Raw genomic sequence first — 16,930 nt, 5'->3', positions numbered from 1 at the left:
AGGAGTCAGGACTCCGGAGCTGTGAATAGAGCTGGGGGTCTGGAAGTGTGGCTTTAAGTGGATGGATCCAAGTCCTCCAGTGAGGAGGGAGTGGCCCCGGATTCCTGGGTGCTGGCGAGAGAATGGTCAAATGGCCAGTGCCAATCTCCACCTCAGTTTCAGATGAGAATTCTCTTCTAGACTGAGGTTGACCCCCTCAGGAGGGAGACATGGGTTCTGGGTGTATTTTGAGGGAAAACATTACGGACCAGGTCAGGGGTGGGTGGTGCGGCTTGACTGGGATTGTGTCCCTGGGCCTGGAATTTGTGGCAGAAGACCCCACTCTCCCATGAGGTTCCGTTGGTGCTCCCCAGCCAGAATTTCAGTTTGTGTAAGCAGAGGTTTTGTACAAATTTGAAGCAGGTGAAACCTAAGAGTGGAACCTTGTGCCTGAGACAGGGAAGGGGTCTGAGTTTTTGGTTTAGTATCCCCTCACCACATATTTGTTGAGCACTTACTATGTGCCAGGCAGTGAGCAATGCAAGGTGCCCGCCTTCAGGGGGCTTACACATTCTGTGTCTTTTGCAATGAATCTAGACTCTGCTGTGACCACCTTGAGCAAGTGATTTCATTCCCAAGCCTCAGTTTCTCCATCTGTGAAATGGAAACAATAATACTCTCCCACACCGGGTAAGAAGCCGACCGGATGGGAAAGTGGGAGACGCTAGACTGGGGCCTGCTGGTTAAATAGGGGAGAGGCATTTGCCTGGAACAGGGGTTAAGCGAGCTCCCTCACTGCTTAAGCAGTTCACGTGTTTGAGTGACAGCTCGCTTGCTTGGGGCGTGGCCACGCTTGGAAACGCCGCCGCCGCCATGACGTCACAAAGCCTGGACTCTCCGCGAGAAGTCCAACCTTGTTTTCCGCTCAGATCCTCACGTTTACGTTTCGAAACCCCGCCTCCGCTCTTGACGTTAGCACGTCCGGCTGCGTTAGCCTATAAAAACCCCGCGGGTAGCGTCAGCGCAAACCCGTTCAGTATCCTACTTGTTTGTCTTTATGCGTCTCCCGGCACGATCCCGCGGCCTTTTGTCGCGATAGCACTTGCAGCAGTCGGTGACAACTTGAGTCCCCGAGCCCAACGCCGGAGGGCGAGATGAACGCGCTGGCCTCCCGAGCCGTCCGAACCTGTGATCGCTTGTGGCAACCCCAGCAGGCGCTCCTCCCCCCAGGGTGACTCACGGTCCCGAGCCGGTGAGTTGGGGGGTCGGAACACCTAGGTCCCCAGGGATTTGGGAGCTGGGATCAGACTGCTGGTCAGTTATGAGGAGGGAGCTCAGACTTCTGGGTTCCGAAATAGGAGGGTTCGGGGCCCGGACTCCTGGGTCCTAAGGAGGGCCTGGGAACCTGAACTCTTGTGTATGGAGGGGTGGGACGGACCCCAGGGCTCTGACTTAGGAAGCAGAAGGAATTGGGAACTTGGAGTTCTGAGCCAGACGGAGGAGGGGTCTGGGAGCCAGGCTCTTGGGTCCCCAATGAAGGAACCATCTGGGGATCGGAATTTTTGAGTCTCCGAGGGAGGAGGGTGATGGGGGTCTGATTTGTCAATCCTCAGGAGGGTGTGAGAAGCAGGGACCAGGACTTTGTCCCCAAGAGAAGCAAGTAGAGGACCTGTGTTCTCTCTTCTTGGGGCTAGGACTTATGGGTCTGAGAGCAGATGGGGCTAGGGGCTTGTTGAGCTAAGGACAGAGAGAATGGGGACCCACACTCTTGGGTATTGAGAGAGGAGGTGGTGAAACAAGGGACAGAGATGGGAGTGGCTGGGATCGGAAAGGAATGTGGGGCGGGGACTCTCCTGTTGCTATTTGTTACTTTGCTATTTGTTACTATTTCCGTTGCTATGACTCAAGGTCATCCTCTGATACTATCTCCTAAATGGCTTCTAAACTTGATTCCTTTTTTTTCTCCCTTTTTCCCAGTCTAGACAGATGGCCCCAGGCCAAGTGCCCCATCAGCCTGCCCCCTGGAGGGATACCCACCCCTTCTATCTCCTGTCCCCGCTGGTGGGCCTTCTCAGCCGGGCCTGGAGCCACCTGAGAGGCCCAGGATCTCCAGAGACCTGGTTGGTGGAAGCAGTAAGCAGAACAGATCAGAGAGCTGTCCCGGAGGGAGAAGCTAAGGCTTCTCTGGCCACTCACCATGCCCCCAAGGTCAGGCACCCTCAAGAGGAGACTGGAGACAGTGGAGCAGCTGAGGAGGATGGAGAAGCATCCCGGGGGGCCTGCCCTGACCTGGAAACCAAGTGTTCTCTTCTTGAAGGCTGGGGACTTTCAGATGATGATGACGAAGAGTATGGCAGGGAAGAAGCAACCAGTGTCCCTAGAGAGCAGGGAAGTGAATTTAGGGATGGCCAGCCTGCTCCCCTGTCCCCCAGCCTTCTGGTAACATCCCTGCAAGACCTTCCTGGGGAGGAGGAATCTAAGGAAGAAGGGGTTACTGAAGATAAAGAAGTGATCACGTTCTCTTTTCCTCCATCACACTGGGAGTGTTGTCCAGGGGTGGAGGAAGAGGAAGAGGAGGGGGAGGAGGAGGATGAAGAAGCTGTAAATAAAGAAGCTCCTAGAACATCTACCTCTCCCTTAGCTCTGGGATCCAAGCCCAGAGCTTGGGTGTGCTGCCCCGTGGATGGAGCCACAGAGGGAGAAAGAACAGAGACTAAAGCGGCCACGAAGACCTCCATTTGCCCCTCATCTGCAGGCTCCCACCTCAGGGCCCGGGAGTGCTGTTCAGGAGGGGAGCCTGAGGAGGAGAAGGCCAAAAAAGCTGAGAAAGGAGAGGCTGACCCAGAGCCACACTCCTCAATTCTAGCCCAGAGGCCCCCGCTCAGGACCTGGCAGCATCAATCCAGTGCGATCACAGAGGAAGAAGAGGAGGAGGAGGACCGGGATGCAGGAGAGGCTGAGGCCTCCTCTTCCATCCCACCCACAAGTGCCTTCCTGAGGGCCTGGGTGTACCGACCAGGAGAGGACACAGAGGAGGAAAGTGAGTGTGAGGATGAGAATGAGGATGAAGACGGTGAATCAGAAGCAGCTGACTTGGAACCAAGTCCCTCCCTTCAGGCCCAGAGTGCCCTCTTCAGGGACCGGATATATCAGCCTGGAGAGGAAGCAGAGGGAGGGGAAGCTGCCACAGAGTGGGGAGAAGCTGAGCCCTGCCCCTTCCGAGTGGCCATCTATTTACCTGGAGAGAAGGCCCCACCTCCTTGGGCTCCTCCTCCGCTGCCCCTCCGTCTGCAAACGCGGCTCAAGTCTGCAGAAACCCCCACCAGGCATCGGGACCCTGAGCCTCCCCTAAAGACCAGAAAGGTGGGTGCTGAGGGCTCAGATTCGTGAGGTTAGCGAGGAGAGGGCTGGGAACTGGAACTCCTGGGCCTGGGGGCCAAAGGGCTGGAGGCCCCGATTCCTGGGTCCCCCGTGTTGCAGAGGGTTGCATGTGAGCTCCGTTGGGACGGCTGTGTTCACTGTAATGCAATCCTTTGCAAGAGGCTGGGCCCTTGTGGGAGGGAGGAGCAGCTGCGCTGATGTCAACCCCAGGGAACTACCTCCATCTTCAGTGAGTCAGACGGAGGATCCGATGGCAGGTGAATGACTAGCCAGATAACAAGCGTTGTTGTGCAACTAATTTTTGTTTGGTTCTCTCTCTCCCTCTCTCTCCCCACACCCCCCAACCTGTGGCCGTTTGTATCTTGTGTCTGTATCTCTGTGTCTCCCCATGTCTGTGCCGGTCCATCTCCAGGTGCGCTTCTCTGAGAAGGTCTCCGTCCATCTCCTGGCTGTCTGGGCGGGACCCGCCCAGGCTGCCCGCAGAGGCCCCTGGGAGCAGTTCGCCCGGGATCGCAGCCGCTTTGCCCGACGCATCGCCCAAGCCCAAGAGGAGCTGGGTCCCTACCTTACCCCTGCCGCCCGGGCCAGGGCCTGGGCACGCCTCGGGAACCCTCCCACTTCTCTGGCCACCATACCTGCCCCTACCCCGACCTTACCCATGTCGCCCATGCAGACCACGCCTTTGAGCCACATTCTGGCCTCTCCGTCTCCTCCCTGTGTGTCTCCTTGCCTGGACTTCAGTGGGGGGCGTGGCTAAGATGAAGTAGTTTTCGTGTTATTAACTATTTATTTTTTTAAGTGTTGGTTTATATAAGGAATAAAGCTTTTCATAGTGAGCAGCGTCTCCGTGTGTGTCTGAACTGACACCATCCACTACTCCTGGGTCCCCAAAACAGTTGCGGGGGAACAGCATAAAGGCGAGCCTCTCAATAGAGGATAAACTACATTTCCCATCATCCCTTGAATTTGCCTCTTCCCATTCCGAGGCTTCTTTTGAACTAAGGACGGGTGGGTTTTGTCGTTTTTCTTTGGCTTCCACCTAAATTTGATTAAACCCCGGACAGTTATCTCCCCAAGGCGGCTGGGAACTGGACTCACCAAAAAAGGGTTAAGCTCCAGTTTTCTGTGTGTCCCTGAAATACAAAGACTCATCCTCCTACTGGCAGATGTGCTGAGTTCCTCAAGGCTTTCGCATTTATGAGTGGGCCTGATTTCACATTTATAAATCCTGTGTCCATAGACTCAGTTTCCTTATCTGTAAAATGCGGCTAACAATTGCACATACCTTATAAGTTTGTAAGGCCCCAAAGGAAGTCATAATTAAAACAATGTTTGTCAAATAACATATAAGCGTTGGCTAGTATTTATTCTCACTCTCAGGGGTGTCTTCAACTACCAATCCTACTTTACCTCACCAGCTTAGAACTCTTCACAGCAGTTCAAACAAAAGTGGCCCGGGGGGCTTCCCTGGTGGCTCAGTGGTTAAGAATCCGCCTGCCAATGCAGGGGTCATGGTTCGAGCCCTGGTCCAGGAAGATCCCACATGCTGCGGAGCAATTAAGTCCATGCGCCACAACTACTGAGCCTGTGCTCTAGAGCCCACGTGCCACAACTACTGAAGCCCGTGCACCTAGAGCCCGTGCTCCGCAATAAGAGAAGCCACTGCAATGAGAAGCCCACGCACCGCAACAAAGAGTAGCTCCCACTCACCACAACTAGAGAAAGCCCGTGCGCAGCAACGAAGACCCAACACAGCCAAAAAATAAAAAATAATAAAAAGATATTAAGAAGAACTAAAGAGTAAAAAAAAAAAACAACAGAGGCTTGGAAAAGAAAAAAAAAGGCCCAGGCTTCCCTGGTGGCGCAGTGGTTAAGAATCCGCCTGCCAGTGCAGGGAACACAGGTTCGAGCCCTGGTCCAGGAAGATCCCACATGCCATGGAGCAACTAAGCCCGTGCGCTTCAACTATTGAGCCTGCGTGCCACAACTACTGAAGCCCATGTGGCTAGAGCCCGTGCTCCGCAACAAGAGAAGCCACCGGGATGAGAAGCCCACGCACCGCAACGAAGAGTAGCCCCTGCTCGCCACAACTAGAGAAAGCCGGCGCACAGCAACGAAGACCCAACGCAGCCAAAAATAAAAAATAAAATAAATAAAATTAATTAATTAGTTAATTTTTTTAAAAAGTGGCCCAAACGTCCTGCACCCTATCCAGCCTCATACCTTGCCCCTCCCCATTGGTTCCCCAGGCTCCTGCTACACTATCCTTTCATTCCCAAACCGACCAAGCCCCCTTCCACCTTAAGACCTCTGTATGAGCTGTGGCTACTGTCTGTTCCCGTCCCTGACCCCTCTGGCTCAGCTAGCTCCTTGTGATTCTTCAGATGTAGATGAAAAAAAATTTTTTTTAAAGAGATATCTTGCTCTGACCCAGCCAACTTGTGTGCCTTCCTCGTTCATAGCAGATGAGCATTTTGATTTTTTTGTTGTTTAAGACCCATTCCCCATGATCGGACTGTGATTTCAGGAGAGCAAGTGCTGCCGAACAGCCCACTGCCTAGAGCACAGGACGGGGCACCCAGGCGGCGTCTAATAAGTGTTGGTTATTAGTAAACTGGTGCAAAAGAAGGCACGCTGGGGCCCTTTCTCCAAATGAGCAGGCACACAAGCTGATGAGAGTATTTCATTGAATTACTCACATGCCAGCTTCCCATCGAAACTGGACAAGCAGATGGCGAAGGCTTGGAGCGGACAAAGTGGGAAGCGGAAGTCCATGGTGAACGTGTCTGGGGCTACGCGACCGAACTGGAGCACCAGGTAGTCCGCTGAGAAGGAAGTCAGGAACTAAGAGGAGCGGGTGTCATTTCCCTGCCGCGGGCCTCTGAGCCGCGAGAACTACGACTCCCGAGAGGCTGTGCGGCGCCCTCACTATGCGCGGAATCCTCCGGAAGTGCAGTTTACATGGCAGAGGGCCTTTGTAAACTACACTTCCCAATAGGCTTTGCAATAGCGTGGAGTCGGCCCTGCCTAGAAAAACGCTCAAGTGCTAATGGGAGAAGTAGTTCTCGTCCTGCTCCCTTGCCCAGGTAAACCAGTTCCTAGGAGCTCACGGTCATCCGGATGCATGATCTGGAAGTTCTTGACCGAGCTTCTAGTGACGCGACCATGAAAATTGAGCACGTAGGCGCCGCTCTCGTCGCTCCACGATGGGGCTTTATTTTGCAGCAGGACCAGCCCCTGGCTGGCCCCCCGTTGGAGGCGACTCAGTAGCGACTCCTGTTCCTAGAGGGTAAAGTAGGGGACGTGGTTAACCAACTACCAACCAGCTTTTTTTCTCCAGACGCAGAATTTTGAGTCCCTAGGCGCTCCTTCCTGAGAAACATAAGTCTGACAAAGTCCTCCCGGCTTCATATATGACCTTATGCAATCCATCGGCTCCCTCTCCCCTTAGGACCTATGGCCGGTCCCCCAGCCCTTCCTCCCCGTTGACCCAGAGACACTCAACCTTGGCGGACTCACATTTTGTGGCTGGACACTGATTCTCTGGTTCTGGGCGTCGATTCCTGGAATGATCACAGTCATTTTCCGGGGCCCTCGGAATCCCAAGACGTTGGTCTCCTGAGGGTAGTATGCTCCATTTGGCCTGCTTCTTTCTCCCTCCCCACCGTCCTGCTCCACTCTCTCTCGTCTCCTGGACACTCACATAACACACAGCCCCCAGCTCCTCCCTGATCCGAGCAGTCTCTGGGACAAAATTCTTCCTTTCTGGATTCACCCCATTGTCGAAGATGGTGAATTTGGTGCCCAAGACATTAGATCTGCTCCAGGAGGGAAGTGGTCAGAATAAAAATAATAATTATTCCTGTTTTACATTAACTGCTTTCCCATGTCATCTCATGAACTCTTCCGATCAATCCTCTACAAAAGACTCATGTTCTATGTTCCATGTATCCAGTCCCAGCCCCCTCTCTTTCTTTGGTGAGCCATGATTTTAGCCTCCTGCCTTGGCCCTTTAGGAACGCTCTTCCAAGACAAAAGAACTCACATATCCCAGCTCTCTTCTCCCACAGGAACTTAGAAATGCCAGCCCCGTGTCTCTCAAGAAGTCAAATGTCTTAAATGCCAGCCCCTGCTCCAAAGCCTTCAGTTCTATTCCCAACCACCCCGGGGTTGCAACTTGAAGAACTACAAAACCCATCAGTCCCCAAGAGAAAAAGTTCTAGGGCAGGTGGAACTTGTACTCTACAGCCCGCTGGGAAATGTAGTTCAATTGTCCCCTCCCCCCCCCCCGCAACCCCTGGCCCTCTGCCACCTGTTTTATCGCACACATCAGGACTCTGCCCACCTGACTTTGCCCACAAAATTGTCCCCATTCCGAGATAGGTCTGTGGGGTCCAGGGAGACGAGGTAATTAGAGGTTTTGCTCCTTTTTCTCTTGCGCCCAGCCAGAAGGAAGTACTGTGGATGTGAGAAACAGCCCATTAGAATCGATTTCTGGTATTTGGCTAGGGCGAGGGGTCCAAAGCAAGGAAACACCATGTCCCCAAGACAGAAGAAAGGGTAATGGAGCAATAAGCGTCCCAAGGCTTGCTGGGAGATGCGGTTCTCACTGAAGGAAGTCATCAGCTGGGTCCTGAATGGGGAGCTTCATTTCACATCTTAGTATCTCCCCCTTATTCCTTCGGCCATTGGGTGCAGGGTTGGGGCTGAGCCCAGGCAGGGGCCAGCCTGACTGGCAGGCAGGGCCTGGCTTTGGAGAATAGGGAAGAGCCTCACTTGGAACATCGCAGCAGGACTTCAGTACGTGTTTCATCTGGGAAAAACCAGGTCTGGCACTGAGTAGGGGAAAAGCCTCTTTCTGGGAGAGAATGAGTAATTGAGGAGAAGCGGCCACACTTGAGAGAGGAATGGCCAGACTGAGAGGGGAGTCGCTTGGCTATGGGTGGAAAATTCACGAAGGAAGGGGCTTGGCTCCTGAGAGGCGGGGCCTGTCCCAGGATTGGGTGGGGCCTGATAACACAGAAGGCTCATTGAGGGGCCAGACTTGGATCGACAAAGATGGGGCCAGTACCTCACGAGGGTCTGTAAGGGGTGGGGCTTGGGACCTCCCAACAGGGCGTGGCCTAGATTTGAGAAAGGCGGACCCAACTCGAGAGTGGACAGGGCTATATTATGGGATGGGGAGGGCCTATCGGGCTCTGAGAGGAAAGAAGCCTAGTGCTGTGAAGGGCAGGACTTGGCGCTGGAGCTGACTATTCCTAGTTCAATGACGAGCAAGGCCTGGATTCGCCTAAGTCTTGACCTCGCTCAGAAAGGGGCGGGACTTGCCCTTGGGAGGTGGGACTTGCTTCCGAGGCTGCCAGACCGCACCTTTCGGCCGTCGGCCGCCTCCAGGTAGAGATAGTAGAAAGGGAACATGCCCTTGTCTACCCCGCGCTTGTCGCGGCTGATGCGACACTGCACCGTGAGACCGCGCAGCGCTGGCCGCAGCACATACGCTTCCATGTCCTCGCCCAGCCGAGGGCCTGGGGCGCAGGGAGGCGAGCGGAGCGAGCTCCCCACATCGCTGTTGCCCGCGCCGCCCGCGCCTTCCGGGGCCTCGGACACCTCCTCGTCGACCGCCCATGGGGAGTTCCTCACTGTAGACTCCAACTCCTCTTTCTTCTCTTCCAGGTCTTCGCCCTAGCCCACGCGCCAAGTTCAAGTTGAGGGACAGCCGAGACCCGCCCTCCCCCCGCCTTGCCAACTAGCGATTGGCCACCCCAGCTCAGGGTTACGCCCTCTCTCGACCCAGTTTTCTATTGGTCAAGCATCTCAGCCACCTGCTGATTGGCCAGTACGTTCAAGGGGCCCACCCCGCCAAGCCCTCTTCATGTGTTGATTGGCCAGCACCATTAGCCTCCCTCTGCAGCCACACCCATTCCACCTACCGATTGGAGAATCCCTTTGAAAGCACTGCCCATTCCTCTAATACCAATGTTCATTGGGTCTAGATAACATATAGTACCGCCCAGATCTACTCAACTGAAACTATCTCACTTTCATCAGTAGCAAAGTGAGTGTCATTTGCCCCTTTCTCACCCTCTCCAAAGCTCGCTGCCTTTCGAGGGGCTGGGTTTTAATGTATATGCTCACATCAATTCAAATCCTCTAGATTGACTCAATAAATGGTGCACCCATAGAGCCTCTGCTAGCACAAACATAACAGGTTCCACTCACCAGTAAAAAGGGCCCTTGACTGGGCTGCAGAATTTTAGAGTCCCGTCCCCCCTAGAGTCCGAAACTAGCCCTCCTCCTCCTATATCCTTATTGCCTGTGCCACCTCCCACCTTGTTGGAGGCCAAGTCTCCATGGCCCCCGACAACATCCATTCCAGGGTTTGGTCTCGGAGTGGGCACCTCGTATTCATCTCCAACATCCTGGGATTCGCTCTCGTCCTCAGCACTGCCCCCTAAGGGGTGGAAGAAGCCCGAAGAAGACTGAGCTCAGGACACCTGGGTCCCAGGAGCTCGGGACAAGGTCATCAGTGCTAGCTGGAAAAGGCCAGAACTCTTGGGTTTCTGACCCCTACTTATTTCTCATCAACCTCACTTGCCAGGTCCTCCTCCTCCCCCATGTGCACAGGGGTCTATACAAGCTGAGAAGTCTCTGACTGCTCTGGATCTAAGGACAGGGAGAGGTTAGAGTCCTCTCTTTCCCTTGTCCCAGAGAGAGCATCCGGGAGACTGGGGAACTAAAATGGGAGGAGGGAGCGGAGTTTGGGGTGATAACCCAGAGTCCTGTTATTGAAATCGTTGGTCATGTCGTGAGAATAAAAGGAAATGTCACCACAATAGAATATTAAGAAATAAAACTACTTCAACATAATAAAGGCCATATATGACAAACCCACAACAAACATCATTCTCAACGGTGAAAAACTGAAAGCATTTCCTCTAAGATCAGGAACGAGACAAGGATGTCCACTCTCACCACTATTATTCAACATAGTTCGGGAAGTCCTAGCCACGGCATTCAGAGAAGAAAAAGAAATAAAAGGAATACAAATTGGAAAAGAAGAAGTAAAACTGTCACTGTTTGCAGATGACATGATATTATACATAGAGAATCCTAAAACTGCCACCAGAAAACTGCTAGAGCTAATTAATGAATATGGTAAAGTTGCAGGATACAAAGTTAATGCACAGAAATCTCTTGCATTCCTATTCACTAATGATGAAAAATCTCAAAGAGAAATTATGGAAACTTTACCATTGCAACAAAAAGAATAAAATACCTAGGAATAAACCTACCTAGGGAGACAAAAGACCTGTATGCAGAAAACTATAAGACACTGATGAAAGAAATTAAAGATGATACCAACAGATGGAGAGATATACCATGTTCTTGGATTGGAAGAATTAACATTGTGAAAATGACTATACTACCCAAAGCAATCTATAGATTCAATGCAATCCCTATCAAATTACCAATGGCATTTTTTATGGAGCTAGAACAAATCATCTTAAAATTTGTATGGAGACACAAAAGACCCCGAATAGCCAAAGCAGTCTTGAGGGAAAAAAACGGAGCTGAAGGAATCAGACTCCCTGACTTCAGACTATACTACAAAGCTACAATAATCAAGACAATATGGTACTGGCACAAAAACAGAAACATAGATCAATGGAACAAGATAGAAAGCCCAGAGATAAACCCATGCACCTATGGTCAACTAATCTATGACAAAGGAGTCAAAGATATACAATGGAGAAAAGACAGTCTCTTCAATAAGTGGTGCTGGGAAAACTGGACAGCTACATGTAAAAGAATGAAATTAGAATACTCCCTAACACCATATACAAAAATAAACTCAAAATGGATTAGAGACCTAAATGTAAGACTGGACACTATAAAACTCTTGGAGGAAAACATAGGAAGAACACTCTTTGACATAAATCACAGCAAGATCTTTTTTGATCCACCTCCTAGAGTAATGGAAATAAAAACAAAAATAAACAAATGGGGCCTAATGAAACTTCAAAGCTTTTGCACAGCAAAGGAAACCATAAACAAGACGAAAAGACAACCCTCAGAATGGGAGAAAATATTTGCAAATGAATCAACGGACAAAGGATTAATCTCCAAAATATATAAACAGCTCATGCAGCTCAATATTAAAGAAACAAACACCCCAATCCAAAAATGGGCAGAAGACCTGAATAGACATTTCTCCAAAGAAGACATACAGACGGCCACGAAGCACATGAAAAGATGCTCAACATCACTAATTATTAGAGAAATGCAAATCAAAACTACAATGAGGTATCACCTCACACCAGTTAGAATGGGCATCATCAGAAAATCTACAAACAACAAATGCTGGAGAGGGTGTGGAGAAAAGGGAACCCTCTTGCATTGTTGGTGGGAATGTAAGTTGATACAGCCACTATGGAGAACAGTATGGAGGTTCCTTAAAAAACTAAAAATAGAATTACCATATGACCCAGCAATCCCACTACTGGGCATATACCCAGAGAAAACCGTAATTCAAAAAGACACATGCACTCGAATGTTCATTGCAGCACTATTTACAATAGCCAGGTCATGGAAGCAACCTAAATGCCCATCAACAGACGAATGGATAAAGAAGTTGTGGTACATATATACAATGGATTATTACTCAGCCATAAAAAGGAACGAAATTGAGTCATTTGTTGAGACATGGATGGATCTAGAGACTGTCATACAGAGTGAAGTAAGTCAGAAAGAGAAAAACAAATATCGTATATTAACGCATGTATGTGGAACCTAGAAAAATGGTACAGATTAGCCGGTTTGCAGGGCAGAAGTTGAGACACAGATATAGAGAACAGACATATGGACACCAAGGGGGGAAAACTGTGGTGGGTTGGGGATGGTGGTGTACTGAATTGGGCGATTGGGATTGACATGTATACACTGATGTGTGTAAAATTGATGACTAATAAGAACCTGCAGTATAAAAAAACAAACAAACAAAACAACTAATACTAAACTTTCATTGGGTTATTTGTATGGAAATATGTTAATATAAATGTTTCAGACATTACATGAAATTTCTAAAAATCTTATATGTTCTGGTATAATGTTATAAGTCATAATCCTAGTTATTACTTTAAAATGTATATCTCAGAAGTAACTAATTTTCTTTTCAACTGCATTATTATGAACTTTCATCAAATCTTTAACCGTGGTCATTTTTAAGTCTTTTGTCATTTACAGACAGTTCTGGGTGTACTCTGATGCTTTTGCAAATATGTTCCTATAAAAGGGTTTCATCTTCAAGAAATTCATGGAAAAGATTCTGACAAGTACAGGTTTCTGGTAACTGACTGTACTGCTGAACTGAATGAATAAGCATTTTCAGAACTCTAATGAAAAACTGATGAACTCATAAAAGTGCTAACAAAAGATCAAGATGAAAAAAAAATTAATTACATGGGACTGAGTGAACTGATGAGGATGAGTATAATTTTTGTGACTTTCTGTTTGAATTAAAAAAAAAAATCCCACAAGGACTCAGAGGCAAAGAATATACAAATCAATTTTCACTGCAAATTAAAGGAGCTGTTACAGTGGAGGATTACTGGACTGAATGTCAATATTATGACATAGTATGAGTGTGTTTCATGTTTGGTAATTGCAATCATTGTTGCTTTTTTTGTGGTCATCCATGTACAATGCTTGGTGTCAGTCTATTTATCTCTTGTAAAAATAAAATACAGTGTGTGTGTGTGTGTGTGAAGAAAAAAAAAAGTATGGGGAAGGGAGGGATGAGTAGGCAAACCACAAAGGATTTTTAAGGCACTGAAAATACTCTGGATGATAGTATAATGGTTACTATACTAGACTTTCATTCAAGCCCACAGAATGTACAGCACCAAGAATGAACCCTCATGTAAACTATAGACTTTGATAAGGATGTGTGACTGTAGGTTCATCAACTGTAACAAAAATACCATTCTGGAGTGGGATGTTGGTAATAAAGGAGGCTATGCCTGTGTGAAGGCAGGGGGTATATGGAAAAAAAAAAAAAGATTATATTATTATAGTGTAAAATTGTCTTGAGGCAAATTGAAACAAAAAAACCCCAAAACAAACTAGAAATATTATCACAAATGACATATTTAAAAAAAAAAAAAGGAATGAAATACTGATAATGCTACAACATAGATGAACATTGAAAGCATGCTAAGCAAAAGAAGCCAATCACAAACGATTATATACTGTATTATTCTATATATGAATATAGAAATATCCAAAATAGGCAAATCTAAAGATACAGAAATTAGATTAGTGGTTACTTAGGTCTGGGAGAAACTGGGGAGGGGGGGGGAGTTGACTGATAAAAGGTATAGGGCTTTCTTTTGTGGGTGATGATAATGTTCTAGAATTCACTGTGGTGATTGTTGCACATTTTGGTAAATATACTGAAAACCATGGAATTGTAAACTTTAAATGAGTGAATTGTATAGTATGTGAAATATATCTCAACAAAGCTGTTACCAAAAAGGGGGAGGATTTGCCACATAGACCAGGGGGCCAGATTTCACCCAATGTCCCAGAAATTACCAGGTCGTTGGCGGGCTGGCCAACCCCTGCGCCGAGTCCCCGGAGGCTCTTCATAAGGAGGTGGTGAGGAAGGAACATACTCCACGGAGACTTCCTCCAACTCGAGATCGGAACTGTCTGGTAATCAGGATAGGGAGGGGGTCTGGAGACTGGGATTTCTGAATACTGGGGGAGGAGAGGGCTGGAGATACAGATTCTTGCGTGTTGGAGAGGGAGAAGGTTCGGGACCTGGACTCCTTGGTGTGAAGGATAACGGGGCCCCTGGGGGTCCTTTGGAGAGCAAGAACTGAGGTTCCAGACTCCTGGGCTCTAGTGGGAGTGGAGTTCTAGTGTATAGGCGGCCCAAGGATTTGAGATTACCTGCTTCTGTCGGCGATACCAGGGGTCCACGCTCGCCACTGCCATCTCCACCGCAGCTCACGGTGCTCAGGACACTGCGGGCACCAGGGTGCAGATGTGCCTCTGGCACGTTCTCCTGAAGGAAAGGGTTCCCGGGGCCTGGGAGAAGGTGCGGCGAGGCCCATTAACACAATGTACAAATTCCGGTCATCTGAGAAGATCCGCCTCCTCATTGGTCTCCGAGACATCGTCCCTGATTGACTGACCACCCAAACCCCCGAGACCCACTCAGAACCCTAACTCCATCCCAAGACTCAAACAAGCACAGCCCTACCGCTAAATTGTCTCGATTCCGCGAGTAAACAATCCCACGCGGGCTCTCCAGTACCTCGGCTCTAAATAACCCAGTCCCGGCCCTCGGGCTTTGCCTACTTTAGCAGTGAGGTTTCTGCCTACCTGCAACCCGGAGCTTTTCCAGGCCCCGGCCTAGCACTCTCTGGGCGGTCCCCGGCTCCCCCAGGCTCCGCCCCGGAGCTCTAACAAGCCCAATCACAGGACTCTTTCGGGCCCCACCTCTAGTTGCACCACACCCCGCACCCGCGCTCTCCCTGACCCCGCCCCCGAATTCTCACAGGTTCTGCCCCTGGGCCCTCACAGGCCTTGCACTCAGGCTCTCCTGGGCTCCACCCAAGGGTTCTGTCAGGCCCCGCTCCCGTGCTCTACAAGTCCCCGCCCCAGGGCTCCGGCAGGCCCTTCCCCTCTAAGCCCTTTAGGCCCCGCACTCCCACAGACCCCTCCCTCCAGGGCTGTGCTCCTGCCCGACCCTGGGAACCTTTCCTCACCGCTGTCACCCGAGAAGCGCTTCTCCCGCTGCCGCGGTCGCCGGGGCCGCAGGGAAGCGTCAGGATTGGCCTGAACCATGAGGGGCTCTTGGCGCTTCCGTCGCTGCTTCATCTCAAACAGCCGCCGCTGCGGGAGCGGGAAAAGGGTGTATGGGCGGGAATGGGAGGGTTGGAACCGGACCAGAAGACATGGGTGAAAGGGGGCCTGGGGCAAGGGGCGTCCTGCTTCGGTGGGAGAGTTCCAGGCCTTCAGTCCCTCAGCAATTCCTTCCTTAGATCCAGGAGTCCTGGCTCCCAGGCCCCTCCTCCCCCAGGACCTAGGAGTCCTGCTCTCCAGAACCCTTGTTCCTTAGAAATTTTGGAGTCTCATCACCAAGGTTTGCTTCTTGAGGATCCCAAATTCCTATTTTCTCATTTCCCAATTGCAAAACTTGAGGCTCCGAGAGAGCCAACGAGGACCAGGAGTCCCAGAGCAAGTCCTGGGGGTGGGGCTTCTAGGGAGGTATGGAAGATGGAAGAGTCGGGGGTGGCAGGATTCCTGGGCACAGTACCTGCTGTTCCAGCTTCTGCAGCCTCATGGCGGCAAGCACATCCCCCAGGGCCCTGAGAGAGGTGCAGGTTCATAGTGACAGCAAGCAGGGCACCCTGGTTGCCCAAGAGCCCCTCCCCTTCTTCCCCCTGCCCACCTTAGGGTTCTGAACATTTGTGAGGACACAGAAGAGGCAGAACCCGAGCCTGCTCCACCAGTTCTGAAGCTCTTTCTCACAGCACTGGCCTGTCTAGAATCCAGGAGTCAGAGATCCCAGGCCCTTCCTGTCCCAGGACTCAAACCCCCCATCCCTTCCTCTTTCAGACCCAGGAGTCCTCATTTGTAGCTCCCTCCCTTTAGGTAGGACCCAGAAATCCAAGCCCCCAGGCCCTTCCTGCAAGGCCAATGGTGCTGAACCTGCAAACATCATTATGAGACCAGAGCTGAGTAGGTGTGGGCATAATCAAACTTTGAGTTCCCCCTTGCACCTCCATCTCCACCCCTGCCCATCTCATTTCCCCCACTCACTCTTTCTTCCATGTGTCATTCTCCTGAGACATCCTGGAGAAGCAAAATGAGGAGTCAGGACCCAGACCCAACATCCCAATGGACTCTTCCCTTCAACACCTGATCTTAAGCTTTAAATTTTCCCCTGACCCAGGCAGCCCGAATTCCAGCACCAACACTTGCTAGGGATCCAGCAGCCTGTTTCCAGCTTTCATCACTATCAGGAGCCCAGGAGTCCAGCTCTCTCTTCCCCAAATACCTAACTCTCTCCTTCGCCCAGGCATGAGAACTCAGGACTCTGGACCCCAAACACCCCATCCCCAGTGATCCTAGACCCCCAGCACCCACCTACCTAGGATCCTGGAGACTCCCTCTCCTCCTCTCGTGCCTGGAGAGGCTTTTCACATTCACACCTCAGTTCCTTGCCTCTCTGGCCAATTTCTCAACATACCTGACCCTATCTTTGGGAACCAGTGACGTAATCTCTGGGTCTCTGGGAAGTAAGCAGGGGGGAAAAAGAGGACTTAGAGGGAGGGGGGATTCCCACTGGGACCTGCCCTAAGCCCCTCCCTCCTGGCTCCCCACGTTCCACTTCCAACAAAGCAATGACCCCTGGCCTCTGCTGCAGCCAGGCAACCCTGCTCCAGGGGTTCTGAATTGGAAGAGCATGCAGGTGTTCCTTAAAGGGACCTGACAGAGGCCGCATCGCAGGCTCGCTCTACACCTCTCTCTTATATAAGAAACTTATAACGTGACCTGT

The 16,930-nt window shown here is 50.6% G+C and overlaps 3 protein-coding genes across 5 annotated transcripts in view; 1 reads left to right on the top strand and 2 right to left on the bottom strand.

Moving 5' to 3' along the window:
- The window catches only part of PLEKHA4 (pleckstrin homology domain containing A4), a 32,086-nt gene extending 25,909 nt beyond the window's left edge, over positions 1-6,177 (bottom strand). The window contains exon 1 of the mRNA XM_036835089.1: positions 6,060-6,177. Within this exon, the coding sequence (XP_036690984.1) occupies positions 6,060-6,074 (15 nt within the window). The 5' untranslated portion in view covers positions 6,075-6,177. The remainder of the gene's footprint in view (positions 1-6,059) is intronic.
- PPP1R15A (protein phosphatase 1 regulatory subunit 15A) lies at positions 997-4,201 on the top strand. 3 transcript variants are annotated; one of them, XM_036835095.1, is made up of 3 exons: positions 997-1,231; positions 1,962-3,342; positions 3,773-4,201. In XM_036835095.1, exons 2-3 carry the CDS (start codon positions 1,966-1,968, stop codon positions 4,115-4,117), a joined length of 1,722 nt encoding a protein of 573 aa, XP_036690990.1. In that variant the 5' UTR covers positions 997-1,231; positions 1,962-1,965; the 3' UTR covers positions 4,118-4,201. The 3 variants fall into 3 exon arrangements, with proteins under 3 accessions (XP_036690990.1, XP_036690987.1, XP_036690989.1); XM_036835092.1 differs by having other exon boundaries at positions 1,957-3,342; XM_036835094.1 differs by lacking the exon at positions 997-1,231 and adding an exon at positions 1,286-1,562 and having other exon boundaries at positions 1,957-3,342.
- Positions 6,031-16,745, bottom strand: TULP2 (TUB like protein 2). The gene is made up of 13 exons (XM_036835096.1): positions 16,519-16,745; positions 16,192-16,224; positions 15,686-15,737; positions 15,135-15,261; positions 14,314-14,451; positions 13,954-14,070; positions 9,690-9,811; positions 8,731-9,042; positions 7,706-7,818; positions 7,064-7,178; positions 6,880-6,978; positions 6,471-6,642; positions 6,031-6,185 (listed from the first exon to the last, which is right to left on the bottom strand). Exons 2-13 carry the CDS (start codon positions 16,221-16,223, stop codon positions 6,052-6,054), a joined length of 1,533 nt encoding a protein of 510 aa, XP_036690991.1. The 5' UTR covers position 16,224; positions 16,519-16,745; the 3' UTR covers positions 6,031-6,051.
- Positions 16,746-16,930: the final 185 nt, after the last annotated feature.

Source organism: Balaenoptera musculus, chromosome 19 (assembly GCF_009873245.2).
Source record: "Balaenoptera musculus isolate JJ_BM4_2016_0621 chromosome 19, mBalMus1.pri.v3, whole genome shotgun sequence".
NCBI lineage: Eukaryota > Metazoa > Chordata > Mammalia > Artiodactyla > Balaenopteridae > Balaenoptera > Balaenoptera musculus.
This window is presented reverse-complemented; position numbering and strand designations above follow the sequence as displayed.